At 42.5% G+C, this 24,551-nt stretch overlaps 1 protein-coding gene across 1 annotated transcript in view; it reads right to left on the bottom strand.

Annotated features, from left to right (window-relative positions):
• Window positions 1-24,551, bottom strand: part of SPATA7 (spermatogenesis associated 7) — a 1,255,634-nt gene that overhangs the window by 1,164,939 nt on the left and 66,144 nt on the right. Inside the window, exon 2 of the mRNA XM_044074096.1 lies at window positions 18,052-18,126. Coding sequence (XP_043930031.1) covers window positions 18,052-18,126 — 75 coding nt within the window. The remainder of the gene's footprint in view (window positions 1-18,051; window positions 18,127-24,551) is intronic.

The following is a 24,551-nucleotide window of genomic DNA, read 5'->3' on the forward strand; positions in this document are numbered from 1 at the left end:
GAAAAAGGTTGGCAAGTGGATAGTTTGATTTAAAGCCACTTTGGAAACCACCTTAGGCATGAAAGTAGGATTAGTCCTCAAAGATACCCTGTCTTGATTAAAAAATAATATAAGGTTCCACAGCCATAAGAGCTTGTAACTCTGAAACTCTCCTGGCAGAGGTTAGGGCTAACAGGATAGCTGTCTTCCAAGATAAAAAATTGATGTCAGAAGAGGCAGCAGGCTCAAAAGGAGGCAAGGTTAGTTTTTCCAAAACATAGTTGAGATCCCAAGCAGGAATGGGAGGAGATCTAGGAGGTCTTAAGTTCTTAGCTCCTCTGAGAAACTGTCTCATGAGCTGGTGTGAAAAGATGGGAGGGTCTGTATTATAATGAGCAGAAATAGCAGAGGCATGTATCTTAATGGAAGAGAAAGAGAGACCCTTATATGTAAGAGATCTGTCAAGTAAAGTAAAATTAAAGTAATGTTAGAAAGAAGAGGATCAGAATCCTGAGCCTGCATCCAGGAACAAAATCTTTTCCATTTTCCTGTATAAGATTTTCTAGTGCTAGGACGTCTGGCTTCTAAAATGACATCCATAACCTGCTTGGGTAGTAAAGAAGAAATCAAAGGCCCTGGATTAACCAGGCCGCCAGGCTGAGAGTTCTGACATGAGAGTGTAGAACCTGACCCTGATGTTGGGACAGAAGGTTCGGAGACTGAGGTAAAACCCAAGGGGGCTCCAGGCATAGGTTTTTTAGAGTTGGATACCAAAACTGCCGAGGCCAATTTGGAGCCAGCAAGATTATCATCTTGGGCTTGTCCTGTTTTATCTTAAAACCCATGGAAGAAGAGGAAGAGGCAGAAAGGCATATCCCGGGAGGTTCCTCCAACTGAATGACAGGGCATCCACTTTCCAAGCTTCTCTGTGGAAAGTCCTGGTGCAAAAATTCTGTAGTTGATGACTGAGGTGGGATGCAAAGAGGTCTATGTGAGGACATCCCCAGACTGCTGTTATCATCCAGAATATTTTGGTGTCCAGCATCCACTCATGTGGATACGAAAGGTTTCTGCTCAGACTGTCTGCCAGGAAGTTTTGTTTCCCTGGTAGAAACTGAGCTTGAAGATCCAGATTGCAAGCTAGAGCTGTGTTCCATAGATCCATGACTAGTCTGCAAAGGGGGTAGGAATGAGATCCCCCTTGCTTGTTTATGTACCACATAACTGTGGTGTTGTCTGTCCGTATTAGCAGTTGTCCTGGTTGTAAAAGATTCCTGAAGGCCAATAGAGCTTTCTGAATGGCTAACATTTCCTTTAAGTTGATATGCAGGTGCTTCTGATCCTTTGTCCAAAGGCCCTGCAGACAATTGCCCTGAAAATGGGCTCCCCAAGCATAATACGAGGCGTCCGTGGTTATAATCTGAGTGGCAGGAGGCAGACGGAAGGGTTTCCCTTTGTTTAGAGCACATGCCCTGGACCACCAAAGAAATTCCTTTTGAAGGCAAGGAAGGACGGAGATCAGTATGTCTAAACTGTGGCAATGCTGAGACCATACACTTTTTAGGTACCACTGTATTTTCCTCATATGTAGTCTTGCATATGGTACGAGAAGGATGCAAGAGGCCATGTAACCCAAAGTCTGCAGGAATATTCTTGCAGATAGTTGAGTTAAAGTTGCCAAGGTTCTGAAAGTTGAAGCCAGCTGTAATTGTTTTTCGGATGTCAGAAATGCCATCTGGGTTGTGGTGTTTAGAAGAGCACCCAGAAAAGTTATCTGTTGTGATGGTGTCAAATTTGACTTTTTTATGTTTACAGAGAATCCCAGGAACTTGAGGAGGTTCTGTACAAATTCTAGATGCTGGAGTAAGACATCCTTGCTGTCTGCCTGAATTAGACAATCGTCCAGATAAGGGTAAATTTGAATTCCCTTGAGTCTGCAGTAAGCTACTACTGGAGCCAGGCATTTGGTGAAGACCCTGCGCGCAGTAGACAATCCAAAGGGCAGCGCAGAGAATTGAAAATGCCTCGATCCGGCCTTGAACCTGAGGTATTTTCTGCAATCCTGCCTGTTGGGAATGTGTAAATATGCCTCCTTTAAATCCAAAGTTGCCATCCATGCATCTTTGGACAGCATTGGAAGTAGCTGCTGTAGAGTAAGCATCTTGAATTTTGGAATCTCTAGAAAGGTGTTCAAGACCGACAGATCCAGAATGGGTCTCCATGAGTTTTGCTTCCTTGGGACTAGAAAGAGCCTTGAGTAAAAACCTTTTCCCATCTCTGAAAGAGGAACCAGTTCTATGGCATTCATAGCCAAAAGAGCTTCCACCTGGTTTAAGGCCTCCATCCATTGATGTTTTGGAAGGTCTGGCCATCCGCTTGGCCTTGGCAAGGTATGAAAATGGAATTTGCAACCTCTTAAAACCACATCCAAAACCCACTTGTCTTGGGTTATTCGAGTCCAATTTTGATAAAAGAGAGAGAGTTTTCCTCCGAGAGGGGCTTCCAGGCAAGAAGTTCCTGTAGCCCAACAGAGGGAGTCATTGAGTTTGTTTCCTTTGAGTTTGTGACCTGTCCTCTCCTCCCCTAAGGGTGGAAGCAGTCCACTGTCTTGGTCTATAAGCAGCTTGTGTTTGAGGCCCTCCCTCTGGAGCGTCTATATCTACCCCTCTGAGGCCTGTCTGAAGTGGGAAAGGACCAATTTTTTGAAGGCCAATTCCTGCTAAATCTAGGTGGCTGTAGTGGTAAGAAATCTTTAACTGTTTGCATGGATTTCGCCTTATCCTCCATCTTTTTAATCACCTCTTCAGCTTTTGATCCAAACAAAACATTATGCTGAACAGGAGCATCCAATAATTTAGCCTTTACTTGTGCAGGCAAATTTTGTTCCTTTAGCCATGCATGCCTTCTACTGACTGTGCCAGAGGCTGCAGCCCTACAAGAAACCTCCAAGGCATCAAATCCACAGTGTAAACCATGCTTCCCAACCTGTTCAGTGGCATGCAATAAGTTATGTAATTCCTTATCATCTGCACAGGCAGAAATGGAAGTAAGCTTTTGTTTTAAGACAGACAAGAGAAATTGCTGGTATTTTAGCATATGAAACTGACAGTTTAAAGCCCTAATGGACAAAGTACACCTTTTTGCCCCATCTTTCTAAGGATCGAGAATCCTTTTCAGTAGGAATGGGATTTTTGGCAGAAGCGGCCTTAACTCCCTTAGGACCCTGAGAAATGGTTTCAGGGTCAGCAGCAGGGTTCTTGTATAAAAACAGATGGGAATCAGGAACCCTGTAATATCTATCAGGCTTAACAGGAGCAGGAGGAAAAGAGTCAGGGGTTAAGTTAGCCTCCGAAAAGGCATCATCCACAATATCCAAAACAGGAGGAATAGCCAGGGGTCTATGTTGGGGAAGAAGAAGAAAATCCCTCAGTCTTTTCTTGGATTCCGAATACTCCTGCCCTTCCCAGTGGAAATGTTCCCTCATTTCATGCAAAGTTTCCCCAAAAGAGAAATCCTCAGGGGAGAAGCTGAAGGAATGGATTCTTCAGCATCAGAATCCTCATAAGGAGGGAAAGAATATTCCTGATCAGAAGAAGAAACTGAGGAAACAGAAGCCTGATCAGAGGAATCATAATAAACATCCTGCCTTGGCCTTTTATCTGGAGGGGGATGTGAACCCCTAATCATAGTAAGTAAATTCTCCGCCATCTTGAGTAACTGTTTCTGTGACTTGGGAGCCGGTTCAGAAGAGGCCTGTGTTGTAGTCTTTGATTTAGAAGGAGTCTTTGCCTTTGCCTTTACTAGTAGATGAGTAGGCCTGAAAACCCCTTTGGAAGCCGGTACCTGCACAGCGGCTCCGGACCCATCCGAAGGAGCATTGTCCGAAGGTCCTGCAACAGAAATATTTAAAGGCCTGGTTGGCTCCTCATGAGAGTCCGTTTCGGCCGTCGGTTCTGAAATGGCCGACAGGGGCTGCAAAAGCGCCTCACTGACGTCGGCCGAACCTGAAGCTGGCTCCGCTTGTGCGCTGTCATCAGATTTGGACCTCGGAGGTCTGTCTTTATCCTTGCGACGTTTGTGAACTCCGGTAGCCGGGACCGTATCAGACGACATTTTGTAGTTAAAGCGCCTACTGAAGTAATGAAAAGCAAAATCGTACCTTCGCTTAATTGTACGTTGATTGAATCTAGCACAAAACCGACAACTAGCTACGTCGTAGTCAAGGCCTAAGCAAGGAATACAGTAAGAATGAAAATCCTTATGAGGTATTTGCTTCCCACATGAAATACAATTATTAACTTTTTCTGACATCGGAGTGGAGCAAGAAAAAAGTTTCCCCAACGGGGTACTTAGCTTTGCGTGGAGAAGAAAGTCTTCTGACCGAAGTATATCAGAAAAATTCGTCAGGAGTCAGCCGACTGGCACTTGCGAACTGCTATCACCGCACAGCAAGAAAGACTGGAGAAGATGGCGTCGGCTGTCAGCTTTGTACTCCTGGCGCTCTGACGTCAGGGAGCATGGTTGAACAGCCGACGCCGGACCCAGACTTTGGGATTCTGGCTGACCGAGGGCTGCCTACTGGCAGGGGAGAACCCTACAGTCATGACTGCAACAGTGAAACACGATGAACATCATGGAAATTCCACACAGAAGGCACCCCAGCCAAGAATCGAACCAGAGAACTTTTTGCTGTGAGGCGACAACATTAACTGCTGCACCACTGTGCCACCCTTCTCCTCTGTCTTTCAAAGAATATCTTAAATTATGTAACTTAGATGTTATTCTTTGTATGTTTAAATCAAATAATTTATGCAAGTATATCACTGCTTCAGTCAAATAATGAGAAGCATATTTCTGATACATTATACAAGTGTTTATTTGTGTCACTTTTTAATTTTTGGTGATAATGAAACATGTACCATTTATATCTGTTTGCTAACTTGTCTTTAAAGTCTGACCACCAATCAGAGCAAGACTCATATAATTGTAACAAAGTTCTGTGATCATTCCACAATTCTTGAATGATCTCTTTCCAAATAATTGAATTAAGAAAGGTGAAACATTACTCTTATGCTGTGCTGATGATGTTATAAAAAGGCAGAAACATGCATGTCCACAGCTAGAGGTGTTTGGCTTTAATGGCCTGAAATTGTCCATAAGTTGACTTAAAAATGAAAGTAAAAGAAAAAGTCATGGACATTCAGAATTGCCATTTAGCTGAGACACCTGATATCCTTAAGGGGTGATTTGCATATATCCCATGAGGCCTCTGATGCAAGAGGTTTAAGGTATCACGCAGTCAGAATTCTAGCTTTGCTAGATTTTTCTTTTTTTGTTTTTTAACCAGTTGGTTAGCTGTGTGACCTTTTTATTCTTTGCATTCACAAATCATGGAAAACCCTTTCCTTTGAGTTTCTTAGTATTTACACCAAAAACATATTCCATAGCTTTATGGTTTGTAAATTATATTAATAAGGAGTTAAAATGACTACAGGTTAATGATAATGAATGCCAACAGTAATCAATGGTGGTAGTTATTGAACCATGAAAATATTTAAAATCATTTGGTTTGATAATGTTTAAAGATGCAGTGTTCATTATTTTATAGCAGTCACATATATCTTTATACATACTGTTATGACCTTCATCAAGGTGACAATTTTAAATCTCCACACACTATAACTGGATAGTTTACTAATAGAAAAGGTGCCATTAAATTAAACATTTTTGTACGTTCTGTTCCATCTACGTATGCATATAATAATATTATTCTAATATACTGACCAAGTATTTTAATATCTATTAATAAAAGTCTACCTGGCATACGGTGTAAGGTATCACATACATTAATAAGAGGAACGATACAAGAAAAATATTCCTGAATATTTGTCTAATCCTTTAGACCATATTATTCCATCATTCCATGAAGAGTTTCACTGCAGAACTTCCTCTGAAGTTAATAACCCTGTAACTAATAAACATAATATGTCATTTGACAATGCTTGAATCCATTCAAAAATTAACATTTGCCTCTTTAAAGAAACCATATTATTAATGTTGCAGAATAGAGAGGCTTCAGCCATGGTTTTCATTTTCCTTGGCCACAACTACCTGAAGCCTCTTAACATTTCCTTTTTTATGTTTGTTATTCACTTTTGACTATTGTAATCAGCTTTTTGTAGTATGCTGGTTTCAATAACAGAACTCTTAGCAGAAATAAAACAAGAGTCATCGCCTGGCGACTCAGAGAAAAAACAGCCATAATCCTCCTGAATTTTATTACTTCAGTATCAGGAGATAGGGGGTTAAATTCTGTTAGTTTCTTATCACTATTTTCAAGATGCTCAGAGGTTGACGTTGATACTGTCCACTGCATCAGGGTCAATAGGAGGAATAGGAACAAAAGCAGGGCCGATAAGAGGATCATGAGTAGATGGAGGTTCAGTGGCAGATTCCATGCCAGGAGTAGCAAATCAGAGGTTTGTTGTCATCACCCACATCCTTGTTTTCCTGCATTACATTGGGTTTTTCTTGTGTATCATTCACTGTTGAAAATGAAGAATCTGATGACGAAATAATAATCGCCACTCTTCGTATTAAATACGGCCGAAGGAGAAGAGGAGGGTGAAGGCATGCCCGAAGGCAGGAAGATAGGAGGAAGGTTAGGAGTGTAGCAGTGAGGGTAGGAACTTTGAATGTTGGCAGTATGACTGGTATAGGAAGAGAGCTAGCTGATATGATGGAGAGAAGGAAGGTTGATATATTGTGTGTGCAAGAGACCAGATGGAAGGGAAGTAAAACCAGGTGTTTAGGAAACGGGTTAAAATTGTTCTATCATGGTGTGGATGGCAGGAGAAAAGGGGTAGGGGTTATACTAAAGGAACAATATGCCAAGAGTGTTTTAGACGTGAAGAGAGTGTCTGACCGAGTGATGTTTATGAAGCTCGAAATTGATGGTGTAATGATGAATGTTGTTAGTGCATATGCTCCACAAGTTGGGTGTGCGATGGAAGAGAAAGAGAAATTTTGGAGTGAGTTGGATGAAGTTGTGGTGAGTGTACCCAAGGGTGAGAGTCTAGTGATTGGAGCGGACTTTAATGGGCATGTTGGTGAAGTGAACAGAGGGGATGAGGAAGTGATGGGTAGGTATGGTGTTAAGGAGAGGAATGCAGAAGGTCAGATGATTGTGGATTTTGCGAAAAGGATGGACATGGCTGTGGTGAATACGTATTTTAAGAAGAGGGTGGAGCATAGGGTGACGTACAAGAGTGGAGGAAGATGCTCACAGGTTGATTATATACTATGTAGGAGGGCCAGTCTGAAGGAGATTGGAGACTGTAAAGTGGTGGCAGGGGAAAGTGTAGTTAAACAGCATAGAATGGTGGTATGTAGAAGCTGTGCCAAGGATTAAATGGTGGAAGTTAAAAAAGGGTGATTGTGAAGTGGAGTTTAGAGAAGAGTTAAGGCACTGGGAGGCAGTGGAGAGTTACCGAATAGCTGGGTAACTACAGCAGAACTAGTAAGGGTGACTGCTAGAAAGGTGCTTGGTGTGACATCTGGACAGAGGAAGGAGGACAAGGAGACCTGGTGGTGGAATGAGGAAGTACAGGAGAGTATACAGAGGAAGAGGCTGGCGAAGAAGAAGTGGGATTGTCAAAGAGATGAAGAAAGTAGACATGAGTATAAGGAGATGAGGCACATGGCAAAGAGAGAGGTGGCGAAAGCTAAGGATAGGGCATATGGAGAGTTGGACGAGAGATTGGACACTAAAGAGGGAGAAAAGGACCTGTACCGATTAGCTAGACAGAGGGACAGAGCTGGGAAAGATGTGCAGCATGTAAGGGTGATAAAGGATAGTGAGGGAAAGGTACTCACAAGAGAGGAGAGTGTGTTGAGTAGATGGAAATAGTATTTTGAGAGGCTGATGAATGAAGAGAATGAGAGAGAGAGAAGGTGGGATGATGTGGGGATAGTGAATCAGGAAGTGAAACAGATTAGCATGGAGGAAGTAAGGGCAGCTATGAAGAGGATGAAGAATGGAAAGGCTGTTGGCCCAGATGACATACCAATGGAAGCATGGAGGTGCTTAGGAGAAATGGCAGTGGAATTTCTAACTAGATTGTTTAATGAAATTTTGGAAAGTCAGAGGATGCCTGAGGAGTGGAGAAAAAGTGTTTTGGTACCTATCTTTAAGAATAAGGGTGATGTGCAGAGCTGCAGTAACTACAGAGGGATAAAACTGATTAGTCACAGCTTGAAGTTATGGGAAAGAGTAGTGGAATCAAGGTTAAGAAGGGAGGTGATGATTAGTGATCAGCAGTATGGTTTCATGCCAGGAAAGAGCACTACAGATGCAATGTTTGCTCTGAGAGTTTTGATGGAGAAATACAGAGAAGGTCAGAAGGAGTTGCATTGTGTCTTTGTAGACTTGGAGAAAGCATATGACAGGGTGCCTAGAGAAGAGTTGTGGTATTGTATGAGGAAGTCGGGAGTGGCAGAGAAGTACGTAAGAGTGGTACAGGATATGTACGAGGGTAGTGTGACAGTGGTGAGGACTGCAGTGGGAGTGACAGATCCGTTTAAGGTGGAGGTGGGATTACATCAAGGATCAGCTCTGAGCCCTTTCTTATTTGCAGTGGTGATGGACAGGTTGACAGATGAGATCAGACAGGAGGCCCGTGGACTATGATGTTTGCAGATGACATTGTGATCTGTAGTGAGAGTAGGAATCAGGTTGAGGAGACTCTGGAGAGGTGGAGATATGCTCTAGAGAGCAGAGGAATGAGGGTCAGCAGGGCTAAGACAGAATATATGTGTGTAAATGAGAGAGGGTAGAGGAATGGTGAGGATGCAGGGAGTAGAGTTGGTAAAGGTGGACGAGTTTAAGTACTTGGGATCAACAGTTCAGAGTAATGGTGAATGTGGAAGAAAGGTGAAGAAGAGAGTACAGGCAGGGTGGAATGGGTGGAGAAGAGTGTCAGGAGTGATTTGTGACAGACGGGTATCAGTAAGAGTGAAAGGGAAGGTCTACAAGAGTGTAGTGAGACCAGCTATGTTATATGGGTTGGAGACAGTGGCATTGACAAAAGGCAGGAGTCAGAGCTGGATGTGGCAGAGTTAAAGATGTTAAGATTTGCAATCGGTGTGACTAGGATGGATAGGATTAGGAATCGGTATATTAGAGGGTCAGCTCATGTTGGACAGTTTGGAGACAAAGCAAGAGAGACGAGATTGCGTTGGTTTGGACATGTGCTGAGGAGGGATGATGAGTATATTGGGAAAAAGATGCTAAGGATGGAGCTGCCAGGTAAGAGGAATAGAGGAAGGCCTAAGATAAGGTTTATGGACGTGGTGAGAGAGGACATGCAGGCGGTTGGTGTGACAGAGCAAGATGCAGAGGATAGGAAGAAATGGAAAGAGATGATCCGCTGTGGCGACCCCTAACGGGAAAAGCCGAAAGAGAATGATGATGACTCTCCGTATTAAATACATTTTGACCATTGATGTGGCCCTGCACAGTATTGACACTTTGTGGGGAATATCCTTGTGAAATGTTTAGTGGAGCCATGTCTGACTGGACACCCCATGATAATTTGAGAAAAAAGCCCCACAAAAATAATGAGCAAGGCTGACCTGCATATCTTAATATCTCTCTCTTTTCTGCCACAAAACATGCACCAGATAAGTGCTGTACTCCTGCTTCACAGATTTACAATGCCACACAGGCCTCCCATGCCCCATCTCATAATTCCTCCTGCATCCATGTCATAAGTTTTGCTGATTGTGAAAACATCAGCACAATGACCTAATAAAAATTTTCTTATTTGTTCTTCCTTTATATATATATATTGAACAGAACTGTAATGTCACTTTTTTTCTTAAGTTAATGACTAATTTTGTCAATTGGTAATTACACCAGGGTGCCTGTGCTTGAGCCTGCCTTTTCTGAAATGCAGAGTGAAAAGCTATGGCTGATTCATTATTTTCAAAATATATATCTGCAAATTTTTTTTTCAAAAATATTTATTAAAGTTTTGTATAAAATACAAAACATAGAACAGACAATTGTCAAAAGATGATAAAAACAATTTAAGTGTTATTGTCAAGAGCAAATCAACACGTAATTTTACGCTAACAAAAAGAAAGTACAGTTTTGTACCTACCATAAATGTAGATGTTCGAGTGTAGACACTGCTGCAGTCATTACACTTGGGTTATCCTGCCATCAGGCAGTCCTGCAGTCAGCCAGAGTTCCAAAGTCTTGGTCCGGCGCCGGTTGCTGTCACCTCCTCCCTGACGTCAGTGCGACAGGGGTATATAAGATGCAGCCGACGCCATTTTCTTCAGTTTTTCTTGCCCCAGATGTCAGGTGCTTCTAAATATGTAGGCAATTCCAATTGTTAATAAAACATACATAAGAAAAGCAAAAAACAACTTACAGTTACCAGCAAATACTCCCCATAGGTAGTTAAGAGTAGAAGAACATAGGTACGTACCATCCAGTAACAGGGGAAGGTGGGAGGGTAACCTGGACTGCAGCAGTGTCTACATTCGAACATCTACATTTATGGTAGGTACAAAACTGTACTAGGTTCATCATGTTACACTGCTGCAGTCATTACACTTGGGTAGAATCCCAAAGCTGAGGAAGGGTGGCTGGTCCTATAAGGCATTTGGGGTGGCTATAAGGCCCTGCAGCACTGCAGTGGTGAAGCCAGCTCTGGATTTAGAGTATAGAGGCAGATGGTAATGCTTGGTGAAGGTGTGTACAGAACTCCAAGTTGCTGCTTCCAAAATATCCTTGGTAGGTACTCCTCTGAGGTAGGCAGTTGAAGTGGCTGTTGCCCTGGTGGAGTGCGATCTAATGCTGCTAGGTACAGGTTTTCCATGGTATGTGTAGCAGAAATGTATACAATGTCCTATCCATTTTGAAATAGTCTGTTTTGAAATGGTTTTTCCCTGTACTCCTGCAGCATATGCTACCAATAATTGCTCAGATTTTCTGAAAGCTTTGGTTTTGTCCAAGTAGAAGCGTAACTGCCTGTGAATGTCCAAAGAGTGCAGTAGTCTCTCTCCTTTGTTCTGTGCTTTAGGATAAAAAGTTGGCAGGTGAATAGTTTGGTTTAGGGCCATACTGGATACCACCTTTGGCATAAAAGTAGGGTTAGTTAGTAAAGATACCCTGTCCTGGTGGAAAATGAGGAAAGTCCTTTGTCCAGCATCTCAGTTAAGTATTGTAGTATCTGAGGAATGTTTGGGACAAGAGGGTCAAGGCTGTGAGCTTGGTTCCAGGCACAGAATATCTTCCATTTATTTGAACAGGCTTTCCTGGTACTAGGCCTTCTGGCCTCCAGAATGACATCCATAACAGCTTTGGAGAGAGGCATTGCTTGCTTGACTAAGGAATCTTCCATGCAGCTAGGTTTAAGGTCTTTAGCTGGCTGTGTAGTATTTGTTTGTTGTGCTGAGTCAGCAGATGTGGGATTTGTGGCAAAATCCAGGGTGGTTCTTGTGCTAAGCTCCTTAAGATTGGGTACCAGTGCTGGCGTGGCTAGTCTGGTGCAATCAGGATCATCTTTGGCTCTTCCTGCCTGGCTTTTATGAGTACCTTTGGCAGGAGAGGTAGTGGTGGGAAAGCTTATACTTGTAGGTTCTTCCAGCTGAATGAGAGGGCATCCACTTTCCATGCTTGTGGATGGTAACTCCTAGTGCAGAATTTTTGTAACTGGCAGTTTATTGGGGATGCAAACAGATCTATGTCCGGGCTCCACCATTTCTGTGTTATCATTCTGAATATTTGTGGATTCAACTCCCATTCGTGGGGATCCATGATGTTTCTGCTTAAGTCGTCTGCCAGTGTGTTTTTCTCTCCTGGCAGGAATTGCGCTTGCAGATGAACTTGAAGGTTTATAGCTGTGTTCCATAAGGTCATAGCTTGTCTGCATAGGGGGTAGGAGTGAGTCCCCCCTTGCTTGTTTATGTACCACATAACTGTGGTGTTGTCTGTCTTTAGTAGTAGTTGTCCTGGATGCAGCAGGTCCTTGAAAGCTCTAATCGCATTTTGTACAGCTAGCATCTCTTTTTGATTGATGTGAAGATGCCTTTGTTCTGCGGCCCACCTGCCCTGAATACATTTTCCTGCCATGTGTGCTCCCCAGGCATAATCCGATGCATCCGTTGTCAGTGTTTGCCTGGCTGTGGGTTGTGTAAAAGGTTGTCCCTTGATGAGGTGACAAGCTTGAGCCCACCATTGAAACTCCTGTTGAAGGTAAGGGATTAGTGATATAACTGTGTCCAAACTTTGACAGTGTTGAGACCATACATTCTTTAGGTACCATTGTAGTTTCCTCATATGCAGTCTGGCATATGGAATTAGTAGTATGCAGGCTGCCATGTAACCCAAGGCCTGCAGAATTTTTCTTGCAGGGAACTGGGTCTTTGTTGCCATCAACTGAAAGTATTGAGTCAGTTGTCCTTGTTTGTCTGGCGTGAGATAAGCCATCTGGGCCATTGTGTTCAAGCTGGCACCCAGGAATATAATCTCTTGCGAGGGCACTAGTTTTGATTTCTTTTCATTTACTGTGTACCCCAGGCAACTTAATAACTTTTTTTACAAAAGCCAGATTCTGTAGAAGAATGTCCTTGCTCCCTGCTTGAATCAGGCAGTCATCCAGGTACGGATAAATTTGAATTCCTTTCTGTTTGCAAAATGCAATTACTGGTGCCAGGCACTTTGTGAAGACCCTGGGCGCAGTAGATAAGCCAAAGAGCAGTGCATAGAATTGGTAGTGCATTGAACCGGCTATGAATCTGAGGTATCTTCTGCAGTTTTGTCTGATAGGGACATGCAGGTATGCCTCTTTGAGGTCCAAAGTCACGAGCCAAGCTTTCTTGCCCTGCATGGGAAGAAGCTGCTGTAATGTCAACATTTTGAATTTTGGAACATCCAGGTAAGTGTTTAGAGGTGAAAGATCCAAAATGGGCCTCCAGGCTTTGTCCTTTCTGGGTACCAGAAAGAGTCTCGAGTAAAATCCTTGTCCTTGCTCCTGTGATGGTACCTTTTGAGTAGCTCTCATATCCATGAGTGCTGTAATTTGTTTTTGAGCCTCTGCCCATTGATTTGGTGGCAGATTTGGCATTCCTTTTAACCTTGGCAGTGTGTGATAGTGGAGACTGTAACCTTGAAATACAATGTTGAGAACCCATTTGTCTTTGGTGATCATTTGCCAATTGTGGAAGAAGAGTGCCAGTTTTCCTCCCAAGGAGGCTGCCAAGAAGGATTTGTTTGGCAGCTGTAGTGGGAAGTCATTGGAGGTGCTCTTTATATGGTTGTGGCCTGTCTTCCCCTTCTTTCTGGCCTGATGCAACCCATTGTCAAGGCTTATAAGGACCTTGTGTTTGACCTCTACCTCTTGGACATCTGTATCTTCCCCTTTGAGGTCTGTCTGTAATTGGAAAGGACCAATTCTTAGTTGGCCATTTTCTGCTAAATCTAGGAGGCTGAATGTGTAAGAAATCCTTCACTGTTTGCATAGATTTTGCCTTATCCTCCATTTCCTTTAATACCTCTTCTGCTTTAAATCCAAATAGCACATCCTGCTGCAAAGGTGCATCCAATAATTTTGCTTTAACATGATCTGGTAACGTATGTTCTTTTAACCAAGCATGTCTTCTAATGACAGAGCCTGTAACGCTGCTCTGCAGGAGGCCTCTAGAGAATCAGAACCACATTGCAAAGTATGTTTTCCCACTTGTTCAGCTGCATGCAATAAATCCTGCATTTCTTTAAAATTAGGAGGATCTGATTCTGGAAACATTTTTTGTTTTAACTGAGACAGTAAAAATTGCTGATATTTTAGCATGTGAAACTGGCAATTTAAGGCTCTCATTGCTAAAGTTGCAGACGTATATACTTTCTTTCCCCATCTGTCTAATGCTCTGGAATCTCTGTCAGAGGGAACTGGATTCTTGGCTGATGAGCCCTTAACTCCTTTGGGTCCCTGAGAAATAGTTTCAGGGTCAGCGACTGGGCTTTTATACAGAAATTTATGTGAGTCAGGGACTCTGTAGTATCTGTCAGGTTTAACAGTGGCTGGAGGTAAGGAATCAGGATTTAAGCTGGATTCAGTATAAACATCATCCACAATATCTAACACTGGCGGAATAGCAAGGGGTCTGCGTTGAGGTAATAAAAGGAAGTCTCTGAGCCTTTTCTTGGATTCTGAATAATCCTGGCCTTCCCAGTGGAAATTCTCCCTCATGGTATGTAGGTATTCCCCAAAGGAGTAGTCCTCAGGCGGTGAGGCTGATGGAATTGATTCCTCAGTATCAGAATCCTCATAAGGGGGTAAAGAGTATCCTAGGCCTGAGGTTGAATCAGAAGAGATGACACCTGGTCGGGTGAGTCATAGTCTGCATCCTGTCTAGGCCTTTTATCAGGAGGGGGATGGGACCACCTGATCAAAGTAATTAGGTCTTCAGCCATTTTGAGCATTTGTTTCTTAGGCATGGAGGCCTGTCCTGGAGAATGCTGTAATTGTTTCTTTGACTTTAAAGGAGGCTTAGACTTAGCTGAGGGTTTAATGCTTAACTGAGTAGGTCTGAAGTTACCCTCTGTAACTGTGGGTTGCTCAGCTACTCCAGATCCCTCTGAAAGGATAGTCTTGTGCATTCGAAGGCCCAGCCATCTCCACGTGGGAGTCAGAGGCGGCTTGTGGTTCTGCAGAAGCGGTCGTCAGGGGCTACGAAGGCGCCTCGCTGAAAACCGGAGAACCGGTGACTGGCCTAGAAGAGGCTTCATCAGTTTTGGGCCTCGGTTGCCTATCCTTGTCCTTGCACTTTTTGTGTATTCCGGTCGTCGCAAGTTCCGACGGCATGTTATAATTGAATTTTCTACCAAAATAATGTTGGGCAAAATCAACCCGACGTTTAACAGTGCGCTTGTTAAACCTAGCACAAAACCGACAACCCGTAACGTCGTGGTCAGGGCCTAGGCATGGGATACAATAGGAATGGAAATCCTTATGAGGTATTTGCATCCCGCAAGAAATACAGTTATTAACTTTTATTGACATCGGTCTGAGGCAAGAAAAAGTATCCCCAACGGGATACTTAGCTTTGTAGAAGACTTTGGTTCTGGATTCAGAATGAAAATCTCAGGAGACGGCCGACCGGCACTTGCGAACTGCTTTTGCTTCGGGCACCGCGCGGCAAGAAAGACTGAAGAAAATAGCATCGGCTGCATCTTATATACCCCTGTCACATTGACGTCAGGGAGGAGGCGACAGCAACCGACGCCGGACCAAGACTTTGGAACTCTGGCCGACTGCGGGACCGCCTGGTGGCAGGATAACCCAAGTGTAATGACTGCAGCAGTGTAACACGATGAACATCTATATACAAGAGTGCTGTAAGCCAAAATAAGTAAACTAAAAAGATTGATTATAGGAACTGAGTAGACAGAAAAGTAAATTGGAGAGTTTAAGGCCCCAAAATGAAAGGGCTAGTGGGATGAGAAAGGATAATGTAATAGACTGAAAGTGTAACTAATGCCCATTCCTAAAACAAAATGTGAAGATAACTGGCATCAATGTAGAATGATGTCAAATAGGGTTGTCCAATATTCAGTAAAATTTGGATGTAGTTTGTGGCTATGATTAAAACATTATCTGCTTTATTTGACACTTTGAATGCTTCTAAAACCATTTTTTTTATTGTACAAGGGTCCATAACTGTTTTGTCCATTCCCTCACTCCATTTAAGAGGAGGGAATGACAAAACAGCAATATATCAAAAGCATCAGAAGCTGGCAATACAGTTAAATCCATTACTTCTCCCCAGTCTTACAATAAACGAGTTTGTGTGTCCTTTAAAACTTGCAAGTCTGTCAAAAAACTCTGAAGCAGAAACAGTAGATAAGCAGGCAGATGTAGTTTGTTGACCCAAAATTCTTCATTTTATTTAAAGTAACATTATTTAAAGCCATTGCAGCATCATTCCCTCTGGTTTTGGCCACCATATTGGACACTGAAAGAAGGTTCACTGTGTTGAATTACTCTGTGCCATTTCATGTCCTTTGCAATGAACACAACAGAGTGAAAAAAGCTTGTGCACTTCATCATTCTCTTCTGTAGTACTTCTTCCCAGTCTTCAGTAAATGTATTAATTGGAATTTCTAGTAGAAAATTATTAAAGAAAAACAACTCTCTCTTTCTCACAGGCTCCACTGTTACATTATTGTGCATGCTTTTCCGAGTTGCAATTTTATCTTGTCACTTTTTTTACATATCAGTGTGGTCATAAACGAAACAGAGGTTTTGACTGCTTAACATTTAATATGGATACAGCTGACAAGTATTTTTTTTTCATTTACATGCAGTTTTTAATAAACTGAAATTTGAAAATAAAGTTTTAGAATATTCAGAGGTTGCTGGTTCTTTGTAAGTTTACAAAAGTAAAGCAAAAAAAAAAAACTGTTCATTATTTATGACTCCATTACAAACTACAACAAAAATTAACCACAGTCCCCATTTCCAAGAAAAATGCCTTCATGCATGTTTTAGACATATAATGTCTCACACTGTAAGAGTAAATATCTTGCCTTCACAGTTTTTCTATGCATGATGTTTGTACAAAATACCACAAAATGGTTTACAGAATACTGTTAGTAAACTGATCTGCTCAGGATGAGACCATAAAATACTAGGTTTAATGATATTTTAATCATAATCCTGCAGTGTGCTACTAGTACTTCTCTTCACTTGGGGTCCACTGTCAAAGGAGTACAGTTACCTGCATCACATCCTGTGAATACACCAAGACCTTCAAAACTGTTAATTGTTGTCAGACAGGTGGTGTCCTCTCCATGGTCCTATATGAATGCAGTGCATCCACAAAACAGAAGTCTAATGTATGTTGTTAGTATCAGTCACAATCTTTTTATACTCACTTTCTCACCTCTGCCCCTTCCTAAACCCCAAGATGCAGACCTAAGTAAGGACATACTCTGCAACTTCAAAGCACTGTTGTAGCTACATACTTCAACAACTCCAGTCTAGCCAGAAGCATTGAAGAGTGATATTTGTTAATTAAATAATCTAATGCAAATACATCTACAATAGGTTTAAGACAGAGCCTATTCACACTCTCAGCAGTTTTTTTTACCCATTGCCCTCCAACCATCAACCTTTCTGCAACCTGACAGGTGCATCAATTTCAACTGGTTAACAGCCAGTCATGGGAGACCGCCATTCAGGCAGCCACCAGGGCTATCCTACTTGTTCACTGACTCCGATGCCTTATGGTAACCAGATGTCTGTGGTTCCTATACTACTGCTCTAGTGAATCATGCACATTCCCATACATAGTTTAGCCATGACTGCAATGCAGAAGCACATGCCTTGATTTGTCTGCTGCACACTACAAAACCTGCCTCCTCTGGGTAGTTACTCATCCAGTGGGTCGGACTTCCCTTCCTTCCAACAAATGGGGGAACAGACATTGGCTACTCACTTCCACCCTCCTCATCTAGTTTCTTCATTTCACCCTCCTCAGTTGGTTTCTCTAGTAACTGGGTAGATAAATAAACATAGGTTATCTGAGTCATATCCAGAATTCTCTCTCTACAGCAAAGAGCTGGTTAACCCTTAAACATTTTGTGCCGCTGTTTTCAATCCAGTAAGGTTCTTAAATAGGAAAAGCCAGGCAATGTATAGAAGCCAAATTATTCCATATTCTTGGAAGACAGAACATCACAGTACAACACAATATATACTCCTTATCCTAGTAAACGAACATCCCTCTGGCCATTTATTCTGGAAAACCTCAGAAGTTTCATTAAAGACATTCCACTCACATAGAAATGCCAGTAGTGACAGTGATTACTACTATGGTTTGGTTCCTCTTCTAGGAAATAATTAAAGCCATGTTATCTCTCTTCCCAAAGACTCCAAGGCAAAAAAGCAGATTTTGGCTGCTTTTCGTCAGCAGTCAAGGATCCCAAACTTAAGATCAACAGCAAAGCGGACTTTCTTTATGAATTATGCATAGCATTTCTGTGAAACCATTACTTACGGCTACTTTTCATACTGAAGTGTCCCTTGTAGGACCCTGGTATTTCACAATGGAGCATGTCTGGTGATTCCCTTGCTGAAATAAAAAGAAAAAAAAAGTCAACCAGAAATATAAAACTAATACAAAACCAAAATGTAATATCAGACATCAGCTTCATGGATTCATAAAATATTATGCACATGTCAAAGATATATGTAGTTAAAGACTCCCACAAGCTTTTTTTGCTATTACCATTATTTCAGTCTTGTACTAAACAAAGTAGTTACTCACAAATCAAAGGACATATCTAGCAGTTAAACAATATCTTTGAACAGACCTTCTTGACATCAGCCATTCAAAATGTGCTGTATACAGAAAATCCTAATTACTACCACCTCTTACAAGGAATTATAGGGACAGTGTCTCTTCCTACCACTTTATCAGGCAAGCCCCTCTCCTTTTACATCACCCTACTTAGTATGTTTCAAGCAATCCACATTTAATTGAGAAAAACATTGTCTGTTTTTGTCATTCATAAATTTTGTTGGAATCCACTTCTCGAATGAGTGATCCTGTGCAAAAAAGTAGAAGTCCCAAGACTGCTGCATAGAGGACCCAGCAAAGAAAAAACACAGACACACACAGACACTGAAAAAATACACACTTTTATACAAAGACACTTACAAATCTCCCTTTATTATGAAGACATTGTTGGATATATGTACACTTATTTGACAGGAATGACTGGAATGTTTCTACTCAGAACCGTGTATGGACAATGGCGCAAAGCTGTTTAATAAGGTACCCACATCAGTAAGCCACCATACATTAGATATGGGCACACATTTCAGTGTTATGTTTACCATACTGGCCTACAATTAAAAGGAAGACTATCAAGACATTTATCTGACTTATCAGTTCAAAGACCATTTAATTAACAAGCCACTCTATTCACAACAGTATGCATCCCTTAAAAAGAAGAGTGTGCACACTCCTGCATGTTGTGCAATTTATTATTTTTTTAATCAATTTGCATAAAATTAGACCCGTTAATAACAGCCTGCATTTAATTGCTGGAACTTGTGTTCTGAGAGACTGCCTTCCACTCTATCTGCAAATATACAGAGCTGAGTATATATTTTTTGGTTTTCGAGTTTGTACTATTAATTGTTGCTTAGATCTCTGTTGAAACTGTTTTGTACTACCCATCCTCCCTATTTCTGGCTTGTAGTTTAAATTTGGTGGCTTTTGCACATGCCCGCCCCACTGTAGATTTGATCTGGGACACTCCCCCAGTTCCATCTCTTTACCACATTCTACCTAATAAAATCTTTCTGCACTTACTTTTAGTCCTTTTTAATTTAATTGCATTTTTTAAACTGACTTTGGTCTAATATTGCTACATACTCGTGTGCTAGCTTGCACTGCATGTGAATTGTTTTTACTACTGTTTTAGCTACTTTTCTGTAAAAACAAAAAAAACTGTAAGCCTGTTTCCTACCTTTCCTGTAACTAGTGTTCCAGATAACGATTTGCTGTATCCAGGACTGTATGTAAGCTCCTGAGCCCCACCAAGCCTTTCTGTGTTGGAGGGAACCATCTAGCTTATCAGTGGGAGTGGTAAGCACTAGGTAACTTGTCTACCACATAAGGAGTGGTTCTGGCCCAGAAATTGTAGTTACTGGCCATTTGGGAAATCTCGTCCATCTCTCTCAACTTTAGTTACTGGCCATTTGGGAAATCTCTTCCATCTCTCTCAACTTTCTGATTTGAAAGCCTGCATTTGCACTTGTTTCTGTCCTGTAACTCGTCTAGTGCAGATACAGATTCTTAGTTTTAGCACTTAAATTTGCTTATTCATGCTCAGCACTTGTTCAGAACTTGTAAGCACTAAATAAGCTACTAATTACTATAGCACTCAACTTTCCTCATTACCTAGAGGAAAACAGTTTTTGTACTTACTTTTCTCACTTGCTTAGAGAACAACAGCTCTTGTACTCACTTTCCTCACTTATCTAGAGAAAAATATTTTTTTATTCAGGCATGTCAAAGGGTCAGCTCCCAGTGTTCTCTCCTGTCTATGTGATGAATCTGGGCATCTTGAGGCAATGTAGAAATTGCCTCATGTACAGACAACCCTCGACTCCTACCACCCAACACTACAACCTGTGAGAGATGCACTTATCTAGTCAAACTGGAGGTAAAGCTCTCTCCAACCAAGACTGAACTTGACAGTCATGAGGAGAAGGTAAACATATGTACCACACCACACTCATCACATAGTCTCACTAAATCTACACCGCCAAAATCCACACATAGTAACACAAAAACATTCGCGGAGGCTCTCAATAATAATCTGTCTAAGCAGCAGAGACCTCCAAAGCAGAAACGCAAGCAACCTCCATCCCCCAACACAACCCAAACGACACATAGCCCACAGACTCGGTGTGCCGCTCAATGACAGCCAATAAGACAAAACAACGTACCCAACACACTAGTCATAGGTGATTCTACAGTCAGGCACACTGATGTCCCAGTCACCAGGCTAAACAAGGAGAAGGTTACTGTCAGCTGCCTGTCGGGTGCCAGGATCTGCCACATAACCCACACACTCAGGTCACTCTACAAGTAGTACAAATATGACTCTGTCATTGTCCATGTTGGTGTGAATGACCTGAGACGGACCTCCCTGGACTACATGAAAAGAGACATGGAAGAGCTCTCCGATCTTGTAGCCCAGGCAGGTATGACCCTAGCCCTGAGTAGCATTCTGCCATCACCCAGAATGATACCGCAGTACAAGGACAAAATGATTGTCTTCAACAATTGGCTAAGCTTCTGGTGTCATTCTAAGGGGATCCAGTATCCGTCTGCTTGGGATGACATGGTCGACAGACCACGATGCTTTGCCACAGATGGCCTGCACCTGTTGTCCCTGGAATTCCAGATACTGTCTAAGGCTCTTGTTGCCCCTATAGTGCCTTTTTTAGGCAAGGTTCAAATGACAAATTCACCACTGTAGCAGGAACAGGCAGGCAAAAACTGAGGGTAATGCTACTCAGTGCTAGAAGTCTAAATCTCAAAATGCACTCACTCGAGGCACTCCTTAAAATGGAGAACATCAATATCTCTGCAGTGACGGAGACCTAGTTCAAGGCTCCAGAGAGCACACCTGCACTACCAGGCTATAACTCATACCACAGTTTCCAGCCATGTAACCTAGACCGAAACACCAAAGGCAGAGGTGTGTCCATATTCATTAAGGATATCCACACCACCAGGCTAGTTGCTCAGCATAATGCATCCGAGGTTATCCAAGTGCAATTAACTCTGGGCAAAATTGCAATCCAAATTGTAGATTGCTACAAATCACCCACCATGCCCCAGGATTCCCACTCCTCTTTTCTTGATGTACTGGAAAATATTAGGGTTCAACCAAACACCCTAATAATGGGCAACTTCAACTACCCCACCATTAACTGGAAAAAACTACTCGTGTACCAACTCCTTGGCTCAACGCTTTCTGGAATTCATAAACTCCAATGCCCTGGATCAACTTATCCACACCCCCACCAGGGGCAACAATATCCTAGCTCTAGTCATTACCAACATGAGTGACCAGTGTTCCACACCTGAAGTCAACTCCTCGTTGGTCCGATCCGACCATAAGCTAATCACCCTTGATATTCACATCCCCCCCCACCCCCCCCACCCCATTAAGGAAACCACGGTAAAAAAATATCTCCAAATCCAACTTCATGCCTCCTAAGACAGAAGTGGTGAACTTCATGACACCCATGCAGATGGACAATACAGTTAAGACTGCTGAATCCTACACAAATGCACTCTATAAGCAGTTACAAGAGTGCATGGTGGATCGTGCTATCCCAAACAGAACCAAGACGCTATCCTCCAAAAAAAGGAAGCCAATCTGGTGGTCCCCTGCCATAAACAAACTGTACAACAGAAGGAAGAAACTGTTGCAAAAGAGAGTAAAATCCCAAGAGTGGAGGAGCTCCCTGGTCAGCCTCAGTAAGAAGCTGAGATCCCTTATAAGATCCTCCAAAGCTAGCTACGAAAACAAAATTGCCACTAATTCTAAGGACAACCACAAAGCATTCTATAGCTATGTCAAGAATCTCGATGGCAACACCCAGATCTGCTCTGAGTTACAGCACAACGGCATGAAAATTACAGAACCAATTGATATTGCCAACATCCTGGCAGATAGGTTCACTGCTAACTTTAACCCCCCACCCCCACCCCTAAAGGGCCCATATCTATACAGGAAGAATGCAGAGTCCCTGTAATCACAACTACGCAGGTAAAAGTTGCACTCTCTAAAGCCAAAAACACAGCATCCATGGGACCGGACAACATTCCAGGCTGCGCTTTACACAAACTTTAGAACAAACTGGCTCCCCTCTTAAGCACCATGTTCAATAATAGCCTCACATCAGGCTTCATGCCCACTGAATGGCACACAGCAGCAGTTATCCCACTCCACAAAGAGGGAGCCACCACTGATCCTGGAAACTATCAACCTATTAGCCTGACGAGCCTGGCCTGCAAGGCCATGGAATGTATCATCATGGAACTCATAAACAAAGACATTGGTAACCTCCAAAATCTGGATCCCACCCAGTTCAGGTTTGAGAAAGGCAGATCATGCCTCCTGAACCTGATCGATTTCTTTGAGGCAGTCACCAAAGCCATAGGATGAGGGTAAGGTGGTTCACACAGCCTATCTTGACCTCGCCAAGGCTTTCAACACCATTCCCCATTCTGGAATTATAGCTAAACTCACTAAACTAGGTATAAATCCCTATGTGACAAGATGGGTTGCCAACTGGCTCACTGACAGAACCCACACTGTAAAAGTTGCAGACTCCAAATCTGACCTCAAAGCAGTGACAAGTGGCGTACTAAAGGGTTCCGTCCTGGGACCTCTCTTGTTTGGTATCTACTTCTCTGAAGTACAGGCTAACACAGAAGGCTTCTGGCTAATGAAGTTTGCAGATGACTGCAAACTAGGAGCCATAGTCAAGTCCCCAAATGATGTGGACATCCTACAGAAGGGCCTTGCTGAGACAGATGCCTGGTATCAGAGCCATGGCCTCAAGCTCAATGCCAAAAAGTGCAGTGTCATCCCCTTTGGTAAAAACTCTGTACCCATGAACTACCACATAGGCAGCAATCTACTTAACACCGAATGTGTGATAAGAGACCTTAGGACCCAGGTAGACAGTAGTCTCTCCTTTGATAGTCACATCACCACAGTAGTTAGGAAGTCCTTCTACGTGGCACACCTCATCATAAAAGGGTTCTCATCCAGGAAAAAAGAGGTCATTGTTCCTCTCTACTCGACACTCATTAGACCCATTATAGAGTACAACGCCCCTTTTGGAATGTACCTCACAAGACATCTTCAGCAGCTGGAAAGGCCACAGACTCACAAAAAGAGGATTACTGGCCTCAAACAAATGCTCTACCCTGGCCGTCTCAAAAAACTCCAGCTTTACTCAGTAGCGCATATCGCCTACTCTGAGGTGATCTCTGCCTAACATATAAAGCTATGTCAAACCCAGAGCTGTTGGACATGCTACATCTAAAGAAATACCAATCCCTCCAAGCTACGCGCTCTAGGGACCTAAACCTTGTCACCACAATAAACAGGACATGCTGGAGGGATAGATTCCTGTCCCAGAGACTTTCCATACTCTGGAACAAGCTACCCATCTATGTCAAGCAGAGTTCTTCATTAGCACTCTTCAAGAAAAATCTTGATGAGTGGATGGGAAATAGGAAATACACCCCGGGGATCACTTCTGTGTCTCTGCTCGACACTGGCACAGGAAAATAACTTTCTTGGGTGGCGTAAGCCAGGGAACCTTGTTGGCTAGGTTTATGTAGGCCCTTGGGCCAATAGCCTAGTACCTACCTATGAACCTATGAATTGTATTTCAATTAAGGAGGCATTGTAAACAAATACAAACATCCAGAATTCCAACAGTAAAAACATTGGAATAAGCAATGCAGATCAACTATTTATTTTTAATTAAAAGTTATTATACTAACAAAATAAAGTAGACCAGATATTTTGTACTTCTGGAAAGATGCTGGGCAGAATGATGTACAACCTGTTTCACATAAATACACAAAAAAGAAATTATATAATCAGAAACTTTCAAAACTTGAAAATAAATGGCACCATGGTGCAGAGAGATAAAACCCTTGCTGCATCTCAGACCACCAGTGTTCAGTTATTACAGGCACTGGAAGTGCTAACAAAGGAAGAATGGGAGTGAACAGCCAGTGTCAGTAAAACTCATCCAGAAGGGAGGAAGGCAACCTAGGCTCACCAAAATTTAAGTGGCATACGAGCCTGGTGAACTACACGCGCATAATCAGTGGCCCATTTGGTCTGTAGGTTGCACATGCACAGAAAATTCCAGCGGAGTAAGTAAGCTTGTCATAACAGTAGATGTTTTAATACATCACTGTTGCAGAAGCCTAAGCTA

This window comes from Protopterus annectens, chromosome 6.part0 (genome assembly GCF_019279795.1).
Source record: "Protopterus annectens isolate FY-2018-M chromosome 6.part0, PAN1.0, whole genome shotgun sequence".
In the NCBI taxonomy this organism is placed as follows: domain Eukaryota; kingdom Metazoa; phylum Chordata; order Ceratodontiformes; family Protopteridae; genus Protopterus; species Protopterus annectens.